We start from the raw sequence: 26,929 nt of genomic DNA, 5'->3' as shown, positions 1-26,929 counted from the left end.
GTTAGAAAATTATCTATGGAGGCCAAAACTAGTGGGTGAAGTTGCAATGAGGAACAGGATACAGATATTTACATAGTCTCAAAAATTTTTCCTATGAGATCCTTATGAATCACAAAGGGGAAAACAGTACTTTGTGGTGAAGAAAACTGGTGGACGCCATCTCAGTCAAGCACACCCCCACCATGGGATCAGCTTACATCACGTGCCTCCCAATACGATGCACTGAGAGGGACACAGAACCACTTCTGGGGTCTGTGCAAGATCGGAACCACTTCTGGGGTCTGTGCATGATCGGAATCTCATCATGAGGAAAGGATTAGACCCAAACCTGAATAGAGAGACATTCTACAAAGTGTCTGGCCTACAGATTTCTAAAGCGTCAATGTCATGAAAGTTAAGGCAAGACAGAAGAACCATCACAGACTGAAGGAGAGCAGGAGAGAAGAAAATAGACTGAAGGTACATTACAATTGCTGGAATCTGATTTGAATGAGGAGTGCAGCCTTGACAATAGCGTTGTATCAGTGTAAATCTTCATTGTAAAAATTGTACTGTGGCTATGTGAGAGAACGTTTTTATTTTTAGGAAACATACATTTAAGAAATTAGGGGTAAAGGGATACCATGTCAACATAATATAAGAAATTAATATGCATGTATAAAAATAGAGAAACAATAATAAAGCACTTGGGATAAAAGTTAAACAATCTGGTAAATCTGGGTAAAGGAGACAAGAGTTCTTGGTACACTTTTCTCTAAATTTAAAATCATATCCAAATAAAAATGTACATTTTTTAAAAAATGAGAAAACATGCTTTTTTTCCAATACTATTTTTTAATTTAAATTCAATTAATTAACATATAATGTATTATTTTTTTCATGAGTACAGGTCTATGATTCATTGGTCTTATATAAATACCAGGTGCTCATTACAATACACACCCTCCCTAATGTCCACCACCCAGTGGCCCCAACCCTCCAACTCCCTTCCCCCAAGCAGCCCTCAGTTTGTGTCCTAAGATTAAGAGTCGGTTATGGTTTGTCTCCCTCTCTAATTTCTTCTTGTTTCATTTTTTCCTCTTTTCCCCTGTGATCCTCTGCCTTGTTTCTTAAATTCCACATATTAGTGAGATCATATGATAATTGTCTTTCTCTGATTGACTTATTTTGCTCAGCATAATACCCTGTAGTTCCATCCACATAGCAGCAAATGGTATGATTTCATTTTCTGATGGCCGTGCAATAGTCCATCGCGTATATATTCCATCTTAATCCATTCCTCTCTCCATGGACATCTGGGCTCTTTGCCCAGTTTGGCTGGCCCTAGTTTGGCTGTTGTGAACATTGTTGCTATAAACATTGGGCTGCAGGTGCCCCTTGGATCAGTACATTTGTATCTTTGGGGTAAATACCCAGTAGGGCAGTTGCTCAGTCATAAGGTAGCTCTGTTTTCAACTTTTTGAGGAACCTTCATATTGGAAAACATGGTTTTTACAGATAACCCCGAGGAGGGTGCTGCTGAGGGCCAGGCTTGGAAGGGAACTAGGGAGCTGGACAACAGCATCCCGAGAACAGGGGGTCTCATGGTCTAAGGAGAGTCGGCCTTCAAGCTCTCCACGCTGCTCAGGCCACCGGTCCCTCCTCAGCCTGGCTCTGCTATGAGAAGCCCAGCGAGTGAGGCTTTGAGGCTTTCCCCGCAGAGCCTGAGAGCAGACTTGGGCGGCAACAGTGCCGGCTCTCAGGGCACGTCACCACCGTGGGGTGGAAGCCTGCTGTGTGTGCTGACTGGGCGCCTTTTCACGTTCTCAACCTCTGGGCTAGGCACATTTGAAGCCCCTTATTTAAGCTCAAATTTAGAGCAACCCTTTAAATACACAGGCTCATTATCCCCGTTTTTTCAGTTAAGGAAACCGAGTCTTGGCGAGGTGAGGCTGGGACAGGTTTCAAACTCCGCTATTCCTACTCCAAGTCTAGGGCTGGAGCCGCCCCTCTGGACCGGGCCGCAACTTTCCTACCTCCAGAGATTGCCGCGCGCCCTTCTCTTTGCCTACATTGGGGATCCCCTCCTCCTGTCTCAACGTCGCGAATTTCCCGCCCTCCGCCAAGTGAAGTCAAGGTCTCCTACCCTTGAGTCCCAAGTTCTCAGTGAAAAGTAAACATCGATTAGGCCATAATCAAGCGTGGCCTTACTGTGAACAAGTAATTTTCTGACGAAGTTAAAACCAACCCAACTGGGGAGAGGATGCGGAGAAACTTCTGAAGCTCTCAGGAGAGACAGCTGCGCAAAAGGAAACGCAAACAGGCTGGGCGGGGTGGGGGCGGGGCCGGGCTGTGGAGGGCGGGGCCACGGGCGGGGCGGGCGGGGCCATGGTCTGGGGTGGGTGGGACGTGGTTACATCCTGCCTTTCCCGCGGGAGTCACGTGAGTTCTCTCCAGCTAGGCCTCAGTTTCTCCATCCCCAAATGAAGCAGTAGGATGATAGCAGGAGTTCTGACCCAAGGGTGTATGTCTGCCTCACTTGTGAACCCTACACACTATGCAGATTCCCTGGCCGCCTCCCAGTCAGGAGGGGGCCAGGGAGTTGGAAGTTGGAAGCTCACCTTATACTTTTTTACAAAATATCTCAGGGCTTCTGGGAGACTTCTCTCCTGTCGTTTGAGAACCTCCAGATGGCCTTTGTGGGCCGTTCCACCATGGCAGGCCTCTGTCCTCTGACCAGTGAACTGGTGGTAGTGATTCTTGGCCCTTACTGAAGGAGCCCCTGCCCCATAGCTGCTGGTTCTCTGTTCAGTTACTCTGTCAGCTACCCGCTGGCCACTTTGCACCTCTTTGATGTCTCTCAACGATCCTGAGCAGCACTCCATCTTCTGAAGACTCACAGTACTTGGAAACTCAGAGTCACACTCTTGTGGCCGCAAATTAGTAAATCTGAAAGCTTGTTGTCAACTCGGAAGAGCTGTCTGAGTGGAAAGAAGCCTTACTGTTTGCAACTGTTTTCTCCGTGCAAACTGAAAAACAGTCTCTATTGGGGCTGAGACTCACACCCTCAGGAAGCATCAGGGGTCTGGGAGAAGAAGGCTATCTCCTAGTGTCAGACGAATGACCTGGGAGCCCCAACCACTGCCATCTGGGCCCCTGGTGTCTGTACTTCCTCCTCAGCTGGGGACTTCCCTTCTTTCCCCTCCCATCATTCTTTTGCCCCAGACCCTGGCCCAGCCTCTCACCTCCAGCCCCACACTCTAGGAAGGAAAGATTCCACTTAGGATGGGACTCTGACAATTAAACGAATTCTCTGAGCCTCAGTTTGTTTATCTGCTGGATTAAGTGAGACCCACGGTACATGAAGAGCTTAGCACAGGGCCGGGTACAGTGAGACCTCAACAGGCTATGGCAGTTTTTTTGGAATTCCCTTCCTGTCTGGTCTCACTAGTGAGTTCCTTCTCATTTACCAGGCCCTAGATCCCCTCCTGTGGAAGGACTTCCCAGCAGACCCTGCCTCTTTCTGCATACACTGCTGTCCTGCCACTCAGCACATCTGCCCACCTGGGCTGCCTCTCCCACCAGACTAGCAGGAGCCAAGCCTTGTTTCATGTCTCCAGAAGGAAGGCTTAGCAGAAGCTCATGGTGCACTGTAGTGGGATTTTTCCCATTCCAAGGCAGAGTAGGTGGGGTTGAGAGAGTGAGCCCCAATCCAGGGGACATGTGCCTCTGGAGGGACCCTGCAGGCATCCCCCAGGATCAACAGACCACAGTGGTCAGGTACAGGAACATTCCAGTGCAGCTACTGGGCACCTGACAGTCACAGCCAATGTCATGGGAGTGCACTCTGTTCCTGCAGGAGGGAAGGAGATGCATGGGTTGCCTGGCCTGCCTGGATAATGACGGATGTTATTATGACAGCATGTTAGCAATGAAAGGAACAAAACAAATGCCCCTTGCAGCACAAGCAATGCCATTTCCAAGTGAAATTCATGGTAAAGGCCTTCTGGCTTCCTGATGTTACCAAGCAGCTTTGAGAGACTCCTTCTTTAGAACCTGTTCCCCTTTCTAGGATACTCCAAGGTCTTGCTTCAGATTCTTCCTGTATAAGAAGAGGTTGAAAGGTAGGCTGGGGCCAGATCACACAGGGTCTGTAAACTGTGTAAGAACAACAACCATCAGGGGCACCTGGGTGGGTCCATCTGTCGAGTGGCCGACTCTTCATTTCAGCTCCAGTCATGATCTCAGGGTTCTGGGATCAAGCCCTGCATGGGGCTCTGTGCTCAGCAGGGCGTCTGCTTGAGGCTCTCCCTCTCTCTCTCTCTTCTCTCTCTGTCCCCCCTCTACTCAGGTCCCTCCACCAAAATAAATAAATAAATCTTTAAAAAAAAGAACAATGACCATTGTCCTAAGAATGATGGGAAGTCATAGCAAGATGACAATGGGAAGGTACAAGATTAAATTTGGGTCTGAAAATGTGACACTGTTGTGTGGGGAACAGACAGTAGTGAAGAGATTGGGCTTCAAGGATGAGCAGCTCCGCACAGGGTCCTGTTGCTCAGAAGAACCCTGCACTTGGGTCTTAATGCTCTCCAGTCGCCGTCTTGAAAGTCTTTCTTTTTTTAAAAGGTTTATTTATTTGAGAGAGAGAGAGAGCAAGCGTGAGTGGGTGGGAAGGGCAAAGGGAGAGGGAGAGACAGAGTCTCAGGCAGACTTGGCATTGAGTGTGGAGCCGGATGTGGGGCTCAATCTCAGGACCCTTGAAATCATGACCTGAGCGGACACCAAGAGTCGGATGCTCAACCGACTGCACCACCGGGGAGCCCCTTGAAATTCTTAATAATATAATCTTCGAATTTGTGTTTTGTAAGTGCAGTGTCATGAGACAGTGAAGGGCTTGGAGCCTTGGCTCCTATGTGGTCCCGGCTCCTACTACCTGCCCTGCGTTCGTTCTCAGCTTCCTAGCTTGCCTAGCAACCAACCACGGCCACTCTCTGCCCCCTGCAGGGACCTGGGCGCAGGTATGGGGAGGCTCAGGGTTGCCCGGTAGCACCTCAGGATGGGGCATGTCAGTGGCTTTCGCTGCCCTAGGCTGACAGCACCATAGTACATTCAGCAGGTGACTTGGTGGGGGTGGGAGGTTGGGTGAGTCTTTCTCCCATTCCTGATACAGGTGAAAAGTGCATCTTTGGGGCACCTGGGTGGTTCCGTCGGTTAAGCATTTCGGCTCAGGTCATGATCCCAGAGTCCTGGGGTTGAGCCCCACATCGGGCTCTCTGCTCAGTGGGGAGCCTGCTTCTCAGTCTCCCTCTGCCTGCTGCTCCACTTGCTTGTTCTCTCTCTCTGCCAAGTAAATAAATAAAATCAGAAAGAAAGAAAGAGAAGAAAGAGCAAGTGAGCACATCTTGGCTTGAATGTGCAAAACCCCAGGGGTTTCCTATTCACTGGGGAAGGGGAGACGACTGGCTAACTTCCTGTCCCTAGCCAGGGAACTCAATCCAGCAGTGGGCCAGAGAGGAAACCCAACAGCTGATGGGGTTTGGGCAGAAGCACATTCAATAGGAAGTAAAGCACCATAACAGAGTGAGAGAACGTGGGAAAAGGAATAACTTTACATTTTAGTGCCTTTAACGGTAATTTTTATCCTTTCCGTTTTAGTAAGAGGTCTTCGTTTTCTGTTTGCCTTAACCCCACAAATGAAATAGCTTGTCCTGGTAGAAAGCAGTGAGCTAAAGCACGCAAACTGTATGCAGGTCCCGCAGATACTGAGATGCCCTCGATGGTGGCTAGTAGTATTGATTTTGTTGTTTATTTGGCTTAGAAGGTTAAATGAAGTGGCTTTTGGAGCGGAGCCCTGCCCAGGGTCTGGAGGGGTTGATCGATGTGACAATTGATTTTGCATTGTATTTTCAATCCTTGGACCTACTATATCTTGAATCCTTCAGGCAGATGTGTTCAAATACCAGGCAAAACAGGTTAGGGGCTCTGCCTGTGTGAGGGGGACGCTCCCTTAAAAGAGGGGCCAGAGCCTAACCTGAGGCCTAGCCACCCACACCTCAAGGCAAACTGAGTTTCGAAGCAACTGGAACTGTCATTAAAAAGCTGTGATTTTCTGGACTGGATTCACCTCTTTGGGGGGCTGGCGACTAAGGGAGGCCTGAAAAGAGTTCTGTTTTCCGAGGGGCACTCAGATGTCTGTCCCACTTCTCTACCTCCTCCATGACTCACATCCATCTCCCCATCCTGGGTGCCCCACCTAGGCCTCATCTCACTTACTCTTTCTGTCTCAGGAATATAATAACACCCTCTTCTGACTTCACCCCTTAACATCTACCCTAAGGTACTTCTCATAGGGAGCAATCTTTCTAGAACCTATCCATGGGTCCCTCCAGGTAGAGACCAGGGCTACCTATACTCTGGGCCCCAATTCTAGCAAGGTCTGGCAGGAGTCAGTTCCCAGCCATGTTTGTGGACTTGGCTGAGACACAGCTGTGGTAGTCACGGTGGTTGGCCCCCAACATCCATGACACCCCAAGGGATCTCCTTCTCAGTGGTGAGGTATGAACATGTGGCTCACTTTGGTCACAGACCCTGGGGGAGGTCTCCTGGGAGGATGAGTGTGGAGGACTTCAAAGAAAATGAGATGTGAGGAGAGGTAGCCTTTTTCTTCTTGTATTTGTGGCTTTGTCTGGAGTCATAGAGCAGAGCTGCTGCCGTCCGAGGGGGAGATAGAAATAGAGGAGAACCACAGAGACGCTGCGCTGAAGCCCTGAGGTACCCCATCTGGGGACCACGCTGCCTCTGGCCCCGTGTGTGGAGACAACACACTTCCTCCACACCAGACACTTTGGTTTTGTTTCTTGTAGCCGAGGCATCAAGTGGATGCAAGTAACACAGTGAACGTGGACGACTGTGTGCCAGCGCTAGACTGTCCCCTAGTAGTACCACCAGCCCCAACAACCTCCCGAGGCTCAGTTTCTCCAGCTCTGGATTGGGGTGAAATGTTCGGGAGGCAGAAGTGGAGAAAGGAAGGCTGAAACCCATTATTAAGAGAGGGCTGTTGGTAAAAGACACCCATGGAGGTCAAGAGCATGGGCTTTGGCATCAGACAGACCAGGGTCTGAAGCCCAGCACTCTGTTCATGGGCTGTGAGGCCTTGGGTGAGTCCCATAAACTCTAATCCCTAGATTGCTCTCCTGGGAAGTGGAGGCAATGGTAGGGTGCCCTCCACAGGCTGGGGTGAGGGCTAAGAGGGGTGGGCCATGTGAAAAGCTTCCTGGTCCCCTTGGCCCTCTGCAAGGGCTCCAAAGCCAAGCTGTCCGTCCACCCTTGGGAGTTGCAGAAGGTGGGGTGGTGTGAGGGGAGGAGGAAGACCTCTGCACCCGAGAACTCGAGATCTTCTTTGGATGCCTGCTAGTACTTCTGCAATCGCTCTGACCTGTGACCAGCACGGTAATCTTTCTGGGGCGTCCTGCCTAGACCAGGGCAATTGGGAAAGGAAGGCCTCCTGTGTGGGATCCTTGACGTAGGCTCTGGGGGGACTTGGCCAGGTAAGGAAGGTCAAGGAATGCATGCCAGGAGGGAGGCTGCAGAGCAGGTGGGGAAAAGTGTGGCAGTGAGAAAGGTACCTTTGGGGAAAGGGAAAAGGTCTGTTTGGAGCAGAAATTTGTTGGGGGTGATGGGAGGAACCCCTGGAGAGGCAGGGGATGGAGCCTGGCTGTGAAGTTGTCTGCCTATGAGAGGGTAGAAGCCTTCTATAACAAGAGGGTTTCCAGTCTGCCCCCAGCACTAGAGGCATCACCTCATTTGATAGATGAAAAAACTGAGGCCCGGGAGGCTGAGTCAGTGCTGTTGGAGGTGGTGCTATCGGAGGCCGGTAGGATAAGGTGCAGCCTCAGCATTTGGCCTTCAGAGTTCAAGGTGATGTGTTCACCATCAGCTATAAAATCAGCTGCAAGCAACAGAATGCTCGGGTGCCTTCAGTGCTGAAGACGTTTATTGGCTCAAACCTAAGGGCTCTGGAGGTTGGGGTCTAGCAGGGGCAACCCCACTGCTCTGCAGTTCTCCCTAAAGTATTCTGTCTTGGGCGGCTATTTCAGAAGGATGGGTGTGCCCCATCTCTAACCCGGGGCACACATAACCGGCACCTGGGGGCCTAGCTCTCTTCCGCACCAGCTTTCATCTCTCTTACCATCCCTATTCAGTGGTAAAGCAGGCATCGGTAAGGGTGGTGATTTGTGGACAAGGCTGACTCATCCCTTCTTCCCTACCTAGCCTGGGCGCAGGCCCCCCTGAAGGCATATTCTGCTGAGTAGTCAGGCCCTGGCTCCTTGGGGCTGTGTTTGGGGCGGCAACCCAAGGCTCTTTCCAAGGTGTTACCAGACCTGTACCTGGCACCTGCAACCAAACCGGAAATCCCAGTAACATTCTCAGCATCATCTCCTTTATAAAGATGGGGGGTGGGGTGGCCAATAGGGAAACTAAAACTAAGAGACTTGGAGGCTACATTTAGGTCCCTCAACCCCTCAAGGGCTGGACCAGACAAAACAAAAACAGAGACCTCAACCTGGGTTTTCAGGCTCACTCCCACATTGCCTTTACAATCCTATCTCTCAGTTCAACCACAGTCTTTCAGCCTGAAGACGCCGGGGGAGGGACAGGGGTCTTCCTGCCCCAGAGAGTGTGTGATCTGGAGACTTAAGGCTCACTGCCTATGGGATACCTCAGGCTCTTCTCCCTTGTCTAGGCTTCAGGCTCCCAAAGCTTCTGGCCTCTGAGTGTGGCCCCGCTGGGGCTCTGGAAGGGGGCAAAAGGGGACGGGCACAGGGTGGCAGGTGACAGGCGGGGCTGAACCAGGGAGCCCTGCGGCTCCACTTCCTGTGGGCGAGGGCCCCCGTGCCTGCCCCGGGGGAGCTTGCACAAACCTTCCTGTGCAGGCCCCAGGCTGCCTTCCCTCCTGGCCAGTGCACCAGCCTGCCTCCCCCACTGGCTACTGCCTCCTACCAGGGGCTGGCATCCGTGCTCTCAGTCCTGCAGCCTGGACTGTGTCTCCATCACCAAAGGGCTGGCGGGGGGCCGGCCGGACACCAGGACCCGCCCTCCCATCGCTGGACGGCCACTGCTCCTTCCTCATTTTGCTGCCGATTCTAGCCTCAAACAAAACAGGTTGAGCCCTTTTCCTCCCTCCCGCAGCTCCTCTCTGGCTTGCGGCTGCCTTCTGAGGCGCTGCAGACGGCGCCGGCCAGGGAGGGGGGGGCCTGGGCCAGCCCTGTCGGGACTGGGACGGTGTGCCTGGCTCCTGGCCCTCCTTCAGCCCTGTCTGTGGCAGGAGAGCGAGCTTTGCCGCGGCAGTCCCCTGACGATGATGCCCCAGCTCCAGTTCAGAGATGCCTTTTGGGTGAGTGAAGGCTGGCTGGGACACTGAGCAAGTGGAATGGGCCCCTGGGAGGCCAGCTGGGCTGGGATTGCCCCGTGGCTGTTAACGGGGATGGGCTCCAAGTGGGAGGTTTTCTCATGAAAATAGCAGTTGATTTGGGGTCTTAATTATGATGGGGCATAACCTGGGCTTCTGTCCCTTCTGAGTTGGAAGGGGAAGGGGGTCCTTGGTCTGGGGAACTGATTGCTCTGGGAACCTCACCACAGTGGGTGAGGGATGTCATCTGTACTCCCAGGCCTGAACTTCTCGGAGAGACCTTGCCCCCAACGGCAGGATCTTAGTAAGAGGATCTAATATATGCGTGGGAACTTGAGAAGGCCATGTGAGGTGAAGGAGGGAGGGGGTCAAGTGTTTGGGGACCGGAGAGACTTGAATTTGGGTCTTGGCTCTGCTCCTTAGCGACTGGGCGAGCTGTTTGACCTCTCCGAGCCTCTCTTTCCCCAGCTACACAGTCCAGATCAATATTAATAAGCATCTCAACGGAAAATGGGAGAATTTAGAGGGGCGAGCTCATGTAATCAAGTTCCCAGCACCTTGCTGGCACGCCAAATGATCACTCTTTGCCCCTCACACAATCTCTCTTCCTCACAGACTCTCGGGGTTCTCTGAGGAGGCTGCAGGCCCTGGGCAATTCCTTGCTTACTTTCTTCAGTTCAGTGCAGGTGTCCTTCAAGTCCTTTTTCCCCGTGAAATGACAGCCCCCAACAGGCTTGGGAGGTGAAATGGCTTGGTGTGGGCCACACACAGCCTGCAAGTCCACTCTGGACCCCAGATCCCCCCAGCTTTTTTTGCAGCTGTGCCTCTACCTTTCCTTCTGCTTCTCAAGCTCTGGCTGTTCCTAGTGACTTGTGGGAAACAGCTGAGACCCCTCCGGTTAGAGCCAGGGAATGAGGCCGTACTGAGGGCCCCCCCTCCACCCCGCAGAGGACTCCCTGGCCCTTCACTCAGCCGGCTCAGACTCAGCCAACAGCCTGGCCCTCCCTGGGCCCTTTCCTGGGGCCTGCGGCCAGGAGGATGAGAGCTAACGAGCCAAGCCTTCCTTCCCTTCCGGGCTGTGCTCTGCTTGGGGCCTGTGGCCAGCGTGCGAATGGCCTGCTTCCCGCCTGCCCTGACCACACAGTGGGCTGAGGGCCATCTGGGGAGGTACCCCGTTCCTCTCTGGGCCTCCGTTTCCCCAACTCTATAAACAAGATGTGGGCTCAGGTCAGAGATGCCAATGGAGACAGACCTGGCTCAGCCCAAGCCAAGCACCAGGCTGGCAGCTGGGCCCACACAAAGGGGCGGTGGTGGCAGTAGGGGGTGGGGCAGTGAGTCATCACCTCTGCTCTGCCTAAGAGTGCAAATGGGGGAAAGAGGTAGGGCCTAGATATCCAGGGTGCTCTGTAGCCCAGAGCAGACCAGGAGACCCTGACCATTCGACCTCTAGGACATTTGTCCCAGCCCAGGGCTCCTGGCCCCACCTTCCCAAGGCAGAGCTCTGGCAAGAAGCAGTCCCCATGGCAGGATCTGGGCAGTGGGGGATGGTGTGTGTGGGGTGGGGGGCAGGGTGCGGCAGGGACAGCAGCAGCAGGAAGAAAGGAGCCCACCTGTCGCTGAGGGACAGGCAGCCATGCTCTGGGCTTGCCCCACCTCTGAGCCACCCCAGGCTTCCTGAGCTCCAAGTTCCTCCTCCTCTCCCCTGCTGCCTCCCTGGGCTCCAGTGAGGATCTAGCCCAGGGAAGGCCAGAGGCAGATGGGTAGAGAAGTGGCCCATGGGATCTTCTCACCCTGAGCCTGGGGAAATGCCCCAGAAGGTCGCTGTCAGCATCACTGCCCCCAGGTCTCTGAATTTAAACCCATCTCTCTGGGGCTTGGCCCAGCCCAGCCTACAAGGACTGCTAACACTGAGTACTAAAGATGAGTCAGGTGCTGTTCAAAGGACTGTTTGTCTATTCATTCATTTAAACTGGTGAGGTAGATGATCTCATCCCTATTATTCACAAGAGGTAGTTGAGGCACAGAGAACTTAAGTAGCTTGCCCAAGGTCACACAGCAGGGATTAAACCCTGACAGGCTAGGTCCGGTGTCTGGGCCCTCACCCAGGTTGCTTTAACACCCTCTCTCAACCCAGCGGATCACTGGATCTTTGGACCACATCAACAAAACAGAGGGGAAATTTCTGTCCTTCTGCCACCCAGAGAAGTAAGAAGATCAGATGAGGCTGATGGAAGTAACTGGAAGCTCAATTTACAGACAGATCTATAACACGAAAGACACAGTGATCTAACCGCTGTGGGGGTACTAGAGACAGAACCCAACCTGCCCCCACCCCAAGCCCAAGGCATTAAACCTCACAGCCTCACAGTTCGAAAATGAGTAGTCTTGCATAGTGGAAGGAAGCCCTTGAACTAGAAGGATCATGTCTAATACCACAGCACTGCAGTTAACATCCCGAACCCTCAACCCTCAACCATCCCGGACACAGGTGAGAGCTAGCCCTGTTCCTGGCACTCGTTTGTCGTAAGAGCAGGAAACAAAAGTGCTTTCCGAGGAGCTAAGAGCTTATATTAAAGCTCATATACTTTACTCACATGAGATGCCCCATCATTTTTTAATTAGGGCCTATGAACTCTAATCTTACCCATGATTTTAACAAGCTTAGTCATGTGCTCTTTATAGATACAGCAGTTAGGAGAGGTCTATGTGGAACTTGACATTGAGTTGGTGACAGATAAATATTGCTGGGCCTGAATGGTTAGAGACAGTTTCACAGGGAGTGGGTGGCCTGAGAGCAAGGGAGGAGACCAAAATATTCTAAAAAGCAGATAGAATGGCTCAGAGGTGGTGGGAACATCCAGCGTGGGAGCAGGCCAGTTCTGTCCCTCAGTACGCCTGTATTTGTCATTTTATCAATGTGGCCACCGGTATTTATTTATTTATAGCCTACTTTCTCCTGTGACAAAACACCAGGATGCAGGCCACTTGTGGAGTGAGGCGGGGGTGAACTAGACACAGGGCAAGGGGATAATTTGATTTCTGTTATACAGATGATAAGGGGCATCGCAGCTTTGCAGGAAATTGGTGGCTGAGCCTCAGAGCAGGGCCTGTCAGTGACACAAAGCTGAGGGTGAGAATAGCAGGTACTTGAGCTGAGACGGCTTTTGATCTTGTAAACCCTGCCTCAGCCATAAATCTGAGGGGCACAGAAGCCCAGAGAAGGCGGGGTCCTGTCCCCCACTTCCCAGTCTGTCCTTGCCAGTGGCTCTTCTCTAGGCAGGCAGCCAAACTCTGCTGCAGAAAACATCTGTCTGCATCTTCAACAGCCTTACCAAGCAAGGTAGTGTTCAGTTTTTGTACAATAAATCTAAGAACAATGAATGTCTCCATGGTCCCACCGCCTTCCTGAACCCATTTTCTCCTTCGTTTCACTTTAGTTCTATTCTACAAATGGCTGTCAAGTGGGATCCTCTGGGAGGTGGTCTAAGCTGGATTCCTAGCCTTATCCCCACATCCAGTCAGGTGAATGAGACTGTCTGGCCCTCAAGGAAGTCACTGTCCAGCACTGGAGACAAAGGTTCCCTAATGACTGGGCGAGGCACAGGGAGGGGCTGGGCTCTGAGCTGTGCCTTCTCACCCCACCCTCCTGCTCCCTCCCAGACCTGTGCAAAGGAGCCACCGGATATTGTTTTAAGAGGGAAAATCTAGTTCTGGATCAGGTTTTAATCGAGATCCACATCCTACCCCCTTTTGAGGTTGTTAAAGGCAAAGTAAGGGCTTGAGGAGGCTGGGCCACATACTACAGTGACATCTCCCCTCGCTTTGGGCAAGAACTACCAAGGGAGTGGAGGGAGTAAGCCCGAACTTTGCCCTCTGACTTATAGCCACATCGCTTCCCTTTGAGGTGAGGCTCCAGCCTCCTCTAGAAACCAGCCAAACTAGGAGAGGCTGAGCTCCCCAACACGCAGAGGACTGAGACAGACACCACTTTCCGGGGTGGGGGGATGACTCTCACTAGGGACACACAGGGGGCTACAGATGGGCCCATCTCTCCCACAGATGCCAGCTCAAGAGGCTCTTGCCTCTTCCTCTTCCCAGCTCTGAGACTCTGAGTTTCCCCATTTAGGAGAGAGGCCCCACTTTGGCCTGTCCACCCTGCCCCCCCGGAACTACCAATCCTCCCTGGGGCCTCACAGAGAATCAGGAGAGGCTCATGTTCTCTGGGCACCTATTCTGTTCTGAGCATTTGAAGCTATGTATTTACCTCCTAAAGCAACAAAATCAATCAGTATAAGATCCTAAAAGAAAAAGAAGAAAATAGAGAAAACCAGGTAAAAAAGCACCCTTAGTCTCACCACATGAAGACAACCAGTAGTATTTTGCTGCGCTTCCCTAAGAGTATCTCAGTGTAAGTGTATTGTGTACACAGTGTTGTATTCTCCCTGGCTTGGTTTTTCTTGCATTTTAAAATTGGTCTATAATTGTGGTAAAGTATACCTAACATGAATTTCACCATCTTAACGTTTAAGTGTACAGTTCAGTAGGGTTAAGTATACTCACGTTGTTGTGGACACCCCTCCCCTCTGCTTTTCAACATAATTCCATTTTGAACATGTGTGGGTGTGGGTGTGATTTCCTCGTTTCAAAACACCATTGTTAATGGCTACCCAGTCCAGCTTGTGGGTTTGGTAGACATAGGCATGATTCATTTATCCTATCCCCTATTGCTGGACTGCCAGGTTGCTGCTGCCAGTTATTCCTTATTCTGGATAGAGATGCAATGGGTAGATCCTTGTGTATCAAAAATTTTCACTTGTGGATTATTTCCTTGAGTGGATTCCTGGAAGAGGAGATATTCCTGGGTGAGAGAATGGGACCACGTTTCTAGACAGGCAGGAGCCTTTTGATCCAGGAAGAAGGGGCCAGAGTGGCCCAGTTGGGGCTGGGGGGGCGGAGCCTGGATGGACTCTGCTGGGAACCAAAGCTGCTCAGACTTTGGGGGAGCACTTGCCGCAGGGCTTTGGCCTCGAAGGTCAAGGAGGCCAGCGGTTGAAGAATGGGCCCTCCTGAGCAGCCGGATGTCATAGACCACGAGGAGATGGGAGAGGGGCGGCCTAGCTGTCCTGCCCTTGCTGCTACCCACTGCCTTCTCGGTGCCTCCCTGGCTGCGTCTGTCTGAAGGAATTGGGGACAGACTCTTTCCATCAGTGTCCTCCTATCTCCTGAATGGAGACATGGGCAGGCTTCCTTCAGGGTCACCTGTCCGGGACAGAGCGGGGACTCCCACCCAGGCCTGTGGGCCGCCATCTTACTCTGCCCCTGAGATAGGTGAGTTTATTCTTGTTTGAGTTCTAAATCGTGTAGGACAAATGGGGGTGGGGGTCCCCTGCATGTTAGTGTTGATTTCTGTGGCTTTGGAAATAGGGTTATTTTTTTTCTATCTACCCCTTAATTTTCCATAAGTGAACACAGATTATGTATGTTATTTCTTTTTAATTTTTTGAGAGAGAGAAAGCGCTGGCAAGTGCATGCGTAGGTGTGGGAGGGGGTGGGGGAGGGGCAGATAAAGAGAGTGGGAGAGAGAGAGAGATAGAAGAGACTCTCAGGCAGGCTGCCCACTCAGTGTGAAGCCTATATGGGGCTCACAAACAGGGTCTCAAGGTCCCAACCCTGAGATCATGATCTGAGCCGAAATCCAGAGTCAGACACTTAACCAAAGGAGCCACCCAGGGGGCCCCCCATTTATGTCATTGAAAAGGAAAATATTTAAAAACAAAACTAAGCAGTTCTTGTTTTCAAGCCTAAGATGGTGTTTTTAGGTGAAATTTGGGGCCTGATCGTCTTAGCTCTTCCACACGCTCTGTGCACACTGGTAGTACATGGTGGCTCAGGGGCTGGAGAGCTGGTTGACCTGTGCCCTTCCACAGGATGCAGGCTGCTGGGTGGTGCTGAGAGAAGATCGCAGGGGTCGGTGGTTCTGCCCACTCTGCCTTTGCGATGCCCACAGCTGGGGGTCTGGGAGGTTTACGGGATGGAGCAGTCTCAGGCAAGAGAGTCACCCACACCTTTGCTTTCATTCTAAGTGGGAAAGGAGATCTGCTTCTCAATGGCCTTCTTGTACTCCAATTCCCAGGGACTTGTGTACCCTTCCTGGCTGTTCCCCAGGAACCCCAGGAATGGAGACAGGGGGCCCTGCTTGGGCTTTGCAGGGTGGGCAGGGGTTTGGGGGGTGGCAGGAGGGCAGGTGGCACTCCCACGGAAGGAATGGCAAAGGTGGGCCAGTGGGAAGTGGGCACAATGGTTTTGGAGGCAGTGTTCTGCCCCAAAGCAGGGTGCAGGGAGCTCGGTAGGGAGGGAAGGCCCCAGCCGGATTGTGAAAGGTCCTGACCGGCCTGAGGTCGTGGCAGAAACACTTTCTTCTGCTCCGCTGCAGGCTTTCCAGTGGTGGGTGTTCCTCTCATGCAAAGGAGGCTGGAGGCTGCAGGCCGTGGGCGGGATGCCCTTCTTCCTCACCCAAAGTCTAGCTGATGCCACAAACCACACAATGAAGGGAAACGTGGTGTGGAAACTGAAACTGCCTGGGCTTCCAGCAAGAGAGAGCAGCCCCCTGTTCCCCGGGGCTGCCCACACCCAGGCCCCGCCCTTGACCAACTCCAGCGGGGTCTCCCTCCAGACTCACGAGTCAAACGCTTCTTTGAAGCCTCACCCAGGCCTCCACCTTCCCTTGCTGGGCTCTGGAAAAGGATTGCCCCTCTCTGAACTTCGGTGTCCTCACCTGCAAGACATCATAGTGATGGTCACCTCAGACAAAGGCTTTGAAGAGGGGGAGGCGAAGGGCAGCTCTAAGGGCCAGAGGAGTGAGCAGAACAGAAACAGGGTCTCAAGTTCCCAGAATTACGAAGGTGCGATGGTGTGCGCACCTCCAGGCTGAGCCGCATTTGTGCGTCCCCTGATTCCCAAAACGCCTCCCCAGCTCTGTTCACCATTGCATATTAAATCCTGCCCTCTGAGAGTCACTCCCATGGCTTCAAGTGACAGGACACATTTGATTCCAACAATAGCCTTGCAAACGTGGTATTCTTATTTCCGTTTTGCAGAGAAAACTCATAGAGGAGGTGTGGGCCTGGGGATGCCACCGAGGTGGATTTTGGGGTTACTGGGCTAGGCCTGGCTCAGAGTGCCCTTCGGGGTTAGTGGGAGGCGTGTGGTTTGCGAAGATCTGGAGCCCTGAACATTGGGTGAGAGGGTGGGCGAATGGCAGCCCTTCCCGGGGGTGTTTGCAGCATCCACTCTTGGGCAATAGGAAGCACCAGCTGGCACTCCAGAAATTACAGCCAGCACAGCGATGCAGTGGCAAGACGGGGCTCAGGGCTTCCCGGCCACAGAAAAGGGGAAAACGGAAGCTGAGCCCTCCGGGGGAGGGACGATGGGGTGAGGGCTACCCGATGTGTTCAAGGGACAAGGAGGCCTGTGTGGCTGGGACCAAGGGACTGTGATGGGGAGTACTTGGAGTTAAGATCGGAAATGTAACAGGGAGCCAAATCTCGTAGGACCGTAGTTCTCCAAGGTCCCAGTGCCCTGGTCACACCGGAGGCCAGTTAGATCTGAATCTCAGGGTGGGAGGCTGGGCATCAGTATTTTCTGGAGTTCTTGAGTGTTTCCCCCATGCGGCCAGGGTTGAGAAGCATTGGCGCCCACCATCGTGGTGAAGCCTTGTGCAGTGTCACCGCGGACACGGAGCACACATCTGGCGCGTACCACTGATGCGACCTCGTCTGACTCACTTGTGAATGAGTCGAGGCTAGAGCTTGGTTTTTGTTTTTTTAGCCTTATAATCTTCTACCATTACTTTTTAAAAATTGTGGTAAATAAATGTAATATAAAACTTACCACTTTAACCATTTTTAAACTTGCGATTCAGTGACATTCATTACATCCACACTGTTGCACAACCATCACTACTATTACTAGAATTTTTCATCATCCGAAGTAGAAACTGTACCTATGAAACAGTAACTCCTCACCTTCCTTCCCCCGTCTCCCACTTCTGTTCTGCTTGCCAGGAATCTGCCTATGGCAGGAACCTCGTGGAAGTGGCATCATAGAGTCTTCGTCCTTTTGTGTCTGGCTTCTTTCACTCAGCATGTCTTTAAGGTTCATCCATGTTGCGGGGTGCTTTGGTGGTTTAGTCTGTTAACCCGGTACCTGGCTGCCTTCAGCTCAGGTCATGATCCCAGAGCCCTGGAATCGAGTCCCACACTGGGGTCCCTGCTCAGTGGGAAGTCTGCTTCTCCCTTACCCTCTGCCCCTCCCCCCACTTGTTCTCTCTCTCTCAAATAAATAAATAACATCTTTAAAAAGAACAGGTTCATCCATGTTTCAACAGACATCAGAATTTCATTCTTTTTGTGGCTAGACAAGATTCCATTCTCGTTATAGATCCCATTTTGTTTACCCATTCATCTGTGGATGGGTTCTCGGGCTGTTTCCTCCTTTCGAATATTGTGAATAATGCTGCTGTGAACATGAGTGTACAATATCCATTTGAATCCCTACTTTTAGGTCTTTGGGGCATTAGCCTCAAGTGGAATTGCTGTCATACAGTAATCCTATGTTTAACCAGTTCAGTAATTCCAACCTGTGTTCCCCAGCTGTGTTCTATTTCCATTCCCATCAACAAGGCCTGAGAGTTCTGATTTCTCCACATCTTCACCAATACCTGTACATGTGTGTGTGTGTGTGTGTGTGTGTGTGTGTGTGTTTGTGTGCACATGCCCCTGTGTGGGTTTTTTTTTAAGAGTTTATTTATTTGTTTGACAGAGATCACAAGTAGACAGAGAAGCAGAAGACAGAGAGAGGCAGAAGCAGGCTCCCCGCTGAGCAGAAAGCCCGATGGGGGGCTCCATCCCAGGACCCTGAGATCATGACCTGAGCCGAAGGCGGGGGCTTAACCTTTTGAGCCACCCAGGCGCCCCAACCCCCGTGTGTTTTAATTACAGCAGACTCTGGGCATAAAGTGATGTTTCACTGTGGTTTTGATTCGTATTGCCCTAATGACTAATGATGTTGGGCATCTTTTCGTGTACTTATTAACCATCTATTTTCTTTAGAGAAACATCTATTCAGGTCCTTTGTCTACTTTTGAATTATTTGTGTTTGTTGTGTTTCTTTAAATATTCTGGATATGAATCCTTTATCATATATATGGTTTGAAAATGTTTTCTCTCAATCTGTGGGTTGTCTTGTTATTCTCTTGATAGTATCTTTTGATACATAACAGTTTTTCATTTTGACAAAATCTAATTTATCTATTCTTTCTTCTGCTAACTATGCTTTTGTTAACTATGCTTTTTGGTGTCAAATCCAAGAAATCATTACTAAAGTCAATGTCTTGAGGCTTTCCCCCTATGTTCTCTTTTCAGAATTTTAAGCTTAAAAGAGCTAAAGCTCTTACATTTAGATCATTAATCCACTTTGAGTTAATTTTTGTGTTTAGTGTAAGGAATGGGTCCACCTTTATACCTTTACATGTGGATATCCAGTTTCCCAGCACTGTTTGTCAAAAAGACTGTCCTTTCCCCATTGAATGATCTTGACATCTTTGTTGAAAGTCATATACGTGTTTATTTCTGGGCTCTCTATTCTCTTCCATTGGTTTCTCTTTATGACACTAACATACTATTTAAAGTACTGTAACTTTGTAGTAAGTTTTGAAATCAGGAAGTGTGTCTTCCAACTTTGTTCTTTTTCAACATCACTGGCTATTCGAGGTCTTGAATGGAAGTGTTTTTTTTTTTAATGTTTTATTTATTCATTTGATAGAGAGAGAGGTCACAAATAGGCAAAGAGACAGGCAGAGAGAGAGGGAAAACAGGCTCCCTGCTGAACAGAGAGCCCCCTGAGGGGCTCCATCCCAGGACCCTGAGATCATGACCTGAGCTGAAGGCAGAGGCTTAAGCCACTGAGCCACCCAGGCGCCCTTGTGGAAGTGTTTTTATTGTTCCCATTTTATATGTGAGGAAGCTGAGGTTTGAGCCTTCCTGCGGCTGCCCAGCCTGGACTGGCCACCAGTCTCTGACAAACCTTCCGTAACTCTCCCAGCCTGGGCACACTGGAGAAACCCCCTCCTTAGAGAGTCTGGTTTTCATGGTTCTGGCATCGGCCACTTGTTCCTTTGATTCCAGGGTCAATTTCCACCCTCTTCCATGTCGGAGTGATAGTCCTTACGGACACCAGCACCAGATGGCGGGATCCTCTCTGCAGTTGCCATACCTCTGGCTTCCTGGGCTTCCTTGAGGCCCCACCGGCTCTCACTCTTAAGGAACACCGGCTGGGTCGCCAGGTTCCTCGGTGGATCGTGGGAAGGTCCTGCAGGGAACTGATGTCTGCCCTTGCCTTGGTCTTGGCCTGCCTGGACCTGAGGGGCCTTTGAAAATTGAGACTTCTGGCCCCGGACTTCCTAGTGGCCTAGAGGGAAAGTTAAACCATGCATGGTCTCAGCTTGCCTAGGGGTCCTTCAGGTAGGCCAGCACTTCAGGGTCTGGGGGTGCATCTTGCTCTACTTAGAGATAAATTTTCCTGTAGCATGGCTCTATGCCAGAGGCACACATGGCTGTGTTGGGCACCGTAAAGCCATTTGCCAGTCTCCAACACAGAACCCTTCCTTGGAGGGCGCTGTCTTTGTCTCTCACGCTGCCTTTAGAATCCAATGCCCTGCTTTGAGTCTACTGCATTCACAGAGTGGCCCTGATGAGTCCCTCTTCTCTTTGAACCTCTGGCCTCTTGTCTGTATTAAACTGAGGTTTGTGGTTAGATGATAGAGACATGGCAACATGTCTATTAAAGGCCTCATAGGGGCAAGGAGCCTCATGTGCACACCCCGTTCAGGAGCAGAGGCCCAGCTTGTACACAGGTTTAGAGAGCTTTGCAGCCAGAGCCCAGGGTCATCGCTGAGACCTAGAACCTGCCAAGGCCGGCAGAGGCCAAAGGGCTTTCTGCAGAGGCTGCAGGGGTGTGTCCCTGCCTTCAGGAAAGGGTGTGGTCGTGGCCACGGAGCATCTCTGCCACTCCAGGCCTCCATCTCTGTCTCCTGAGCAAGTCTCACGCCCGAGGGAGGAGCATTCACAGCCACAAAGACACCCCTTGTCACTCCTGCAAGGGCCCATGGGCCAATTGTTCTTCCCATTTTACAAATTAAAAAAAAAATTGAGTCCGAGAAATTAGAAGCCACCAGTCCAAACAAGTGTTCCAGCCCAGATTCAAACCTAGCTCCCCTTTATTTCCTTTCTTTGACCTAATATGTCCTCAACACTGTGGGCACCATTTTCCAGGAACGCATTCAGTGTTAGGGGCCCGCTGTTGGGCTCTTCCATGTACTCCAGCCCAGAGGTGGGCCGTAGGTTCACATTCATTTTACGGAGGAGGGACTCTGTGCTCAGGAGGTTAAGTAAGTTGCCCAAGCTCACACTGACTGTGTGTATGAAACTGGCCAGGACTAGAACCCAATGCCTGAACTCTTGCCACGTCTCGCTGCCTGGACTTCCTCCTGGGGTGGGGTTCCATGGGGCCTCCCCTGGGAGTGGTAGGCAGTGTGGGAGGGGTGACACTTGGAGAACAGGTTGTGCAGGGGCAGTAGGTGGGCCTTTAGGGCCAGCCTCCGGTTTCTGGTTGCTCACCACAAACTGAAGCCTGTGTGGCAAGGAGCCCTGTGTGGCCGGCCACAGGCGGGGGCTGGACAGTGCCTGTCCTTGCTGAAGGGGTCCGTCCCCTCCGGGGCTCAGGGTCTGGTATGGCTCCTTTCCTCCATCAACCATCCTCTGCGTCCCACTGCTTCCCTGACCCACCCTTGCCCACTCAGATCTGCTTCCTACTCCACCTAGTGCTAGATCAAGGGAGCCCCGCTGCCAAATCAGTGTGGTGGGGGCCATAGAGGAACCATGTGACCTGACCACGTCATTCACCTTGCTGAGCCTCACATGCTCCTCCATAAGGTGGGGTGATCATTATGACACTGTCCTGACATTCCAGGGGTTTCTGAGGATTCAATGTGACAAAATATTTAGAGCACTGGCCTCTAAGTCCTGCATCCCACCCCGCTCCCTTCCTCTGAACTTGGAGCCTGAAAGGGAACCCCGGATCCCCTTCCCTCCTGGGAAGGCCCCACACCTGCTCCTGAGTCTCTCCTCCAGCTGGCTTCAGGCTCCCTCTTCAGACAGCTGCTCAAGTCTCACTAGGACCAGTCAGAGCTCTGTGAGTCTGACCTCCCATCTCCTGAACCCCAGGGGCTCATTCCCATCTGTGGAACTCTGCCTGGACTGGTGTTCACTCCCTGTCCCTCCCCTGTTCTACTTTTACTACATGTTTTGGTTTCATAAAACAGGAAGAAAAAGTTGGGGGGGTGGTGAGCTGGGCCTTTAAGACTTGAGAGAGGGAAGGGGAAGTGGGCAGGGCCTCACCGACTTGCGGTGGGGGGGGGGGGGGGGGGGGTTAAGGGGGGGGGTGGGGTCGGGGCAGGGGGCGGGGGGGGGGGGGGGGGGGGGGGGGGGGGGGGGGGAGTGCTATAGCAGGAGATCTTCACTTCCTGCTAATCCGAGGAGGTTTATTTAAAAGCACAAAACTTTCAAACCAGGCTGATGCTGGTTGAAAGTTAGGCCTGCCCACACAAATGCTGATTGGGCCTGGACAAGTTGCATAACCCCTCTCATCCTTGTTTTCCTCCAGTACCCATCGTCAGTATCACTGAGATAAGTGCCCCTACCCCTTACTGCCCCATGCACAGTAGGCCCACTTCTGGTGTTCGTGTTGCCCCCCCCACACCTGGTGAGGTGGGATTCCTGGGAGGATCTGAAAGTTCACAGGGCCTTAACAGGCCCCTGGAAGGCACCGGGTGACCCCTGGCCATGCGCAGAGGGGCCCCAGCCAGCAGGGCTGCTCTGTTGTTTGGGTGCTTGGGTCAGGGGCCCTGAAGGCCCCAGGGAGGCTGGGGCTCAGTGGACAGCTGGAATCCTCTGGAAACTCATTTTTAATCTCCAGCTCCTGTCAGCCCAGCTGAACCCAGTGTCACTCATCAAACTGCATTCAGTGTGCTTTTTTTCTTTAAAAATAAAAGTCCGTCTTGGGGCGCCTGGGTGGCTCAGTGGTTAAAGCCTCTGCCTTTGGCTCAGGTCATGATCCCAGGGTCCTGGGATCGAGCCTCACATCGGGCTCTCTGCTCAGCAGGGAGCCTGCCTCCTCCTCCTCCTCTCTCTCTCTGCCTGCCTCTCTGCCTACTTGTGATCTGTCTGTCAAATTAATAAAAATCTTAAAAAAAAAAAAAAAAGTCCTTCTTTGCCTTCATGGCTGTCCCTCTGGCACCTACCCTGGGCCATCTTAGAAAAGCTGTAAGTCACCCCACAGTTATCAGCTTATGCATGGACCCCTCTGATCCTTGGGTCAAGGACACTTTGACCCAGCTCACCCTCCCCGTGGAATCCTTAACCTGTGAGGGGGTGCTCTCCACCTGCTCACACAACTGGCCCTGTGCAACCATATCTGGGACCAGCTGGGCTCTTGGGAAGCCCTTCCTTGTGCTGATCTGGAGTTGGCCTCCCTCCCTCTACTCCTGAGAGTCCCGGCAGGGACACCAGCCACAGACACTCCCTATGCTCCTGATGGCCCCACAAAGGCCTACAGGCCTCAGTGATTTCTCAAGTGCCTGGATTTGGGACCCTCTCTTCACCCAACCTCCCCTGGATACTCTAGGGAAGCAACTAGCTTGCTTACTGAAGTCTCTGGTCATCCATCTCTCCACCCAACCATCCAAGCCATACCTGGGTTTTTGGTCCTTTGCCTTCCTCAATTTGCCAACTATGAATGGTGGAGATGAGCCCCACTGTGAGGTGTAGCTGTAGGGCAGTGGAAAGGGCCCTGCTGCTACTCATGGACTGACCCAGCCTGAGCCTCAGTTTCCTTGTCTGTACAATGGAGAGAATAATACTGCTTTAAAAAGTAGAGGGCATGAGTCTGTCTGGCTTATGTAAAGGTGTTGGGTGATGAGTCATTGCAATGCAAGCCAGTGATCTGGTCTCCCCCGTAGGACTTCTCCTGAGCCAGTAGTCGTAAAGCCACATCCTCTCGAGGGCCTCCCTCAGACATTTATTTGGCGCTCGTCCAATGTGTTTGCACTGCAGATGCTGGGCTCTGGGAACCAGCAGAGAAACGGACCCACTTCCCGCCTTCAGGGAGCTGCCTCCTGGAGAGCTCAGTGCTCACTACCTCCAGTTGTCTTCTCAGTCCACAGAAGACAAGCAAAGTAAACAGTTGCCAGTAAGCAAGCTCAGGAGGCACGCTGGCCGCAGAGGTCCGTTCTGTGACACTGGGACTGTGCTGCCCCAAATGCCTGCTCGGACGGCTGTCCCAGGCTTCTGGGGCATCTGGGATGAGAAGAGTGAGTCTAGTCTCCTCTCCCACAGATAAAAGGTGATTTTTTTTTTTTTTTTAAGGCTAAAAAAAGAATGGGGGAACCTAAGTGGCTCAGTCTTTAAGCGACGGCCTTCAGCTCAGGTCACGATCCCAGGATAAGGGATCGAGCCCCGCATCGTGCTCCCTGCTCGGCGGGAAGCCTGCTTCTTCCTCTCCCACTGCCCCTGCCTGTGTTCCCTCTCTTGATGTGTCTCTCTCTGTCAAATAAACACATAATATCTTTTCTAAAAAATTAAAAAATTTTAAAAATTAAAAAAGAATGAAGAGCCCATCAACCCAATAGCATGTCAGACATTAGAAAGGTTTTCAACAAGAAATGGTTAACATTTTACAAAATGGTTTTTGAGCCTGGTAGGGGACAAGCCAGCAACTTAATTTTTCTCTCTTCCACCTTCTAAAGTTGCTGTTGGTTCTCCCTTCCCCATGCCTGGGCGTGTGTTAGAGCTTTTCTAGTCCTTTTCTAGTCTCTGTATAACTCACTCCAATTCAACCTTATGTCAGAGTTTCACTCTCTTGTTCAGTTGAACACTCTCGGTCTCCAGACTCCAATGGGGACAATGGGGAAAGGACGGGGCCTGTTTCTTCACTTGCCGTGTTCTCCCCATAACCACTGCTTACGGTGTCTCCTCAGACAGGGTGGGCTGTGAGGTCCGTGACTCTAAAGGGGTTAAAAGTCTTATTTCCCTGGAGCTCTGGGAGCTGGTGGTGGTGTAGCAGGTGGCAGAGGCCCCCGGGTAGCTCTTTCTCTCCTGGTTGTTTGGTGAGCCTGTCCCCCCAAGGATGACCTACTCTGCTCCCTGCAGCTGTCCACTTCTGACCGCTGGCAGTGCACCCAGCAGTTGGCTCCACGCGGCCCCTTGTGGTGGCTCCTCCCTCCCTGTCAGGTAGTTCTCATGAACAGAAAGTCTCAAAGCTGCTCTTCCCAGCTCCCTTCCACAGCCTTCACTTGGGCGCCAGGAAGAACATCGGCCGGTTCCTGGATGCTCCAACCCTTTTCATGCCTCTGCCTGGTGGGGGTGGTGACAGGCAGGCAGGGACAGAGCAGGGCCTGGAGAATACCACTTGCCCATCAGCCACTGAGCTTGGGGAGTTGCAGAGAGGCGTGAGACTGGGAGGCGAAGAGCTAAGATCTTGGCCTGGGAGAGCTGGATTCAAACCCCGCCTATCCCCTAGGCACATTAGGTGACCTCCCTGCATTCCATCTTCCTCACCTGTAAAATGGAGGTAATAATCCTCAGCCTTGTACCCGACATGCTGTGATCTCTGTTCACCGTTCTGAGCTGTGCACATCATTTCATGACTTCTCAGAACACCTCAGGTGCTGGGAACTGTTGGGCCCCTTTTCCTGCCAGAGGGAGAATGACCCGAGCTGTGAACCCACAGCTAGTCTGCCGGGGTCTGGACTGTTTCTCAGACACGGCCTGGGCACCTCCCTGACTCAGCAGCCTCAGTCTGCCCTGAGGGGGTTGTTCCCTAGAACAGCAGGTTGTCAGGGCAGGGGGGAGAGGTTGACCTCTGTGCCCACTTCCTAAATGAGGAAACCAAGTGCCACCAAATCCCTCAGGCCCTCATCTTTGTGGTCTAGCCCCTGCGGCCACCAAAGGGTGATATGGGTAAGAAAAGGGGGAAGTCATGGTGGGTACAAAGACTGTCTTTCTATCCACCCAGTGGGGCCATGGCAGGACCGGCGCAATGGCTGACAGGTAGACCTGCCTAGAGAAGGAAGCCGCTGGGCTTCCCTGGGCAGCAAGGGGCCCCTGGGCCTTCCCCACACTGCCTGAAGGCTGAGGTAGGAATAGGCTTCCACCTGCTCAGGTCTCCCCTGAGCATTTCCTTCTAGAGCCTTGGGAGACTTCCTGCTGTTCTGATTTGACCTTGCTGGGGGGAAGGGAGCCCCAGCATGGCCAGTGTGATGGCCTGGGCTCCCACACCTGGCTTGAGCAAGCCTCCTAAAGGAGGGGACCGGGGCTTCCCAACACCTGGCACCCTCCCCGGGGTGAACTGCCCCAGGGTGCCACCAGGCCAGGCCCGGATTCTGGCTGCTCACTGCTTCCCGGTGTGCACATCTGTGGAGCCAGCACGGCCCCTCTCCAGGGAAGAGCTCCTCTGACCCGGCCTGGGCTCAGACCCTGTCTCTGGGAATCCATGGGAATGGAACGATAGCCCAAAATACAGCTTTGATTTAAGCTGGAAAGAATTTGAGTCATCATTTTCAAAAGTGATCTTTCAAAATGATTTTTTGACTTTTCAAAATGAAAAACAGTGCTGGTTATCTTGTGAATGACCGATGTAGGTATGTGGCCTGGGGGAGAGGCGGGCCTGGGTTCACAGCCCAGATTCTGACCTTTACCCCTTGAGAGATCTTGGGCTGTCACTTCCCCTCTGTGGGTCTCCTTGTCACTGTCCTTACCTCCGTGAGTGAGAGGCATTTTCAATAAGCAAATTGCTGTGATGGGGTGGCTCAGTCGGTTAAGCATCTGCCTTCAACTCAGGTCATGATCTCAGGGTCCTGGGATAGAGCTCTGCGGTGGGCTCCCCAGATAGCAGAGAGTTGGCTTTTCCCTCTCCCCATACCCCACCCCCGGGCTGTGCTCGTGCTCTCTCTCTGACAAATAAATAAATAAAATCTTAAAAAAAGAAAAAAGAAAACCACTGTGATATTCCTAGTGTGTGACTCTTAGACCCCATAATTCCACTAAGATCAAGGCCATGGGTGGGTTTCAGGCAACAGAGGCCGTGGGTAGATGGAGGAGGAGCGAGGCCCTGCCTGGTAGCTTCTGCACTGTGGACCTATGAGCCAGTGAAGGAGAGGGACTTGCAGCGAGCCCTTGGCACTTAGAGGGTGGAGCTGGGTGGGTGCTGGGAAGGAAGGCCAGGGGGCTCCGGCAGGGGTGATGTGTGGTGGGGCCTGGACTATGAACTTACACAACTGATTGATTATTTAATTGAATGATTGGTTCATTCATTTCCTCAACAGCAGCCTGAGCAGCCTCATTCCCTGGAGGAGGTGGTGGGGTAGGGGTGAGGAGGAGGGTGCAGGCTGGGGGAGGGGTACAGTGCTGGGAGGGAGCAGCCCCC

General features: G+C 52.2%; 1 protein-coding gene across 1 annotated transcript in view; it reads left to right on the top strand.

Moving 5' to 3' along the window:
• PSTPIP1 (proline-serine-threonine phosphatase interacting protein 1) overlaps window positions 1-26,929 on the top strand; it is a 62,682-nt gene that overhangs the window by 6,140 nt on the left and 29,613 nt on the right. Inside the window, 1 exon segment of the mRNA XM_032865167.1 lies at window positions 8,916-9,376. Coding sequence (XP_032721058.1) covers window positions 8,916-9,376 — 461 coding nt within the window.

This window comes from Lontra canadensis, unplaced genomic scaffold (genome assembly GCF_010015895.1).
Source record: "Lontra canadensis isolate GAN:19392208 unplaced genomic scaffold, GSC_riverotter_1.0 scaffold28, whole genome shotgun sequence".
Taxonomy (NCBI): Eukaryota; Metazoa; Chordata; class Mammalia; order Carnivora; family Mustelidae; genus Lontra; species Lontra canadensis.
This window is presented reverse-complemented; position numbering and strand designations above follow the sequence as displayed.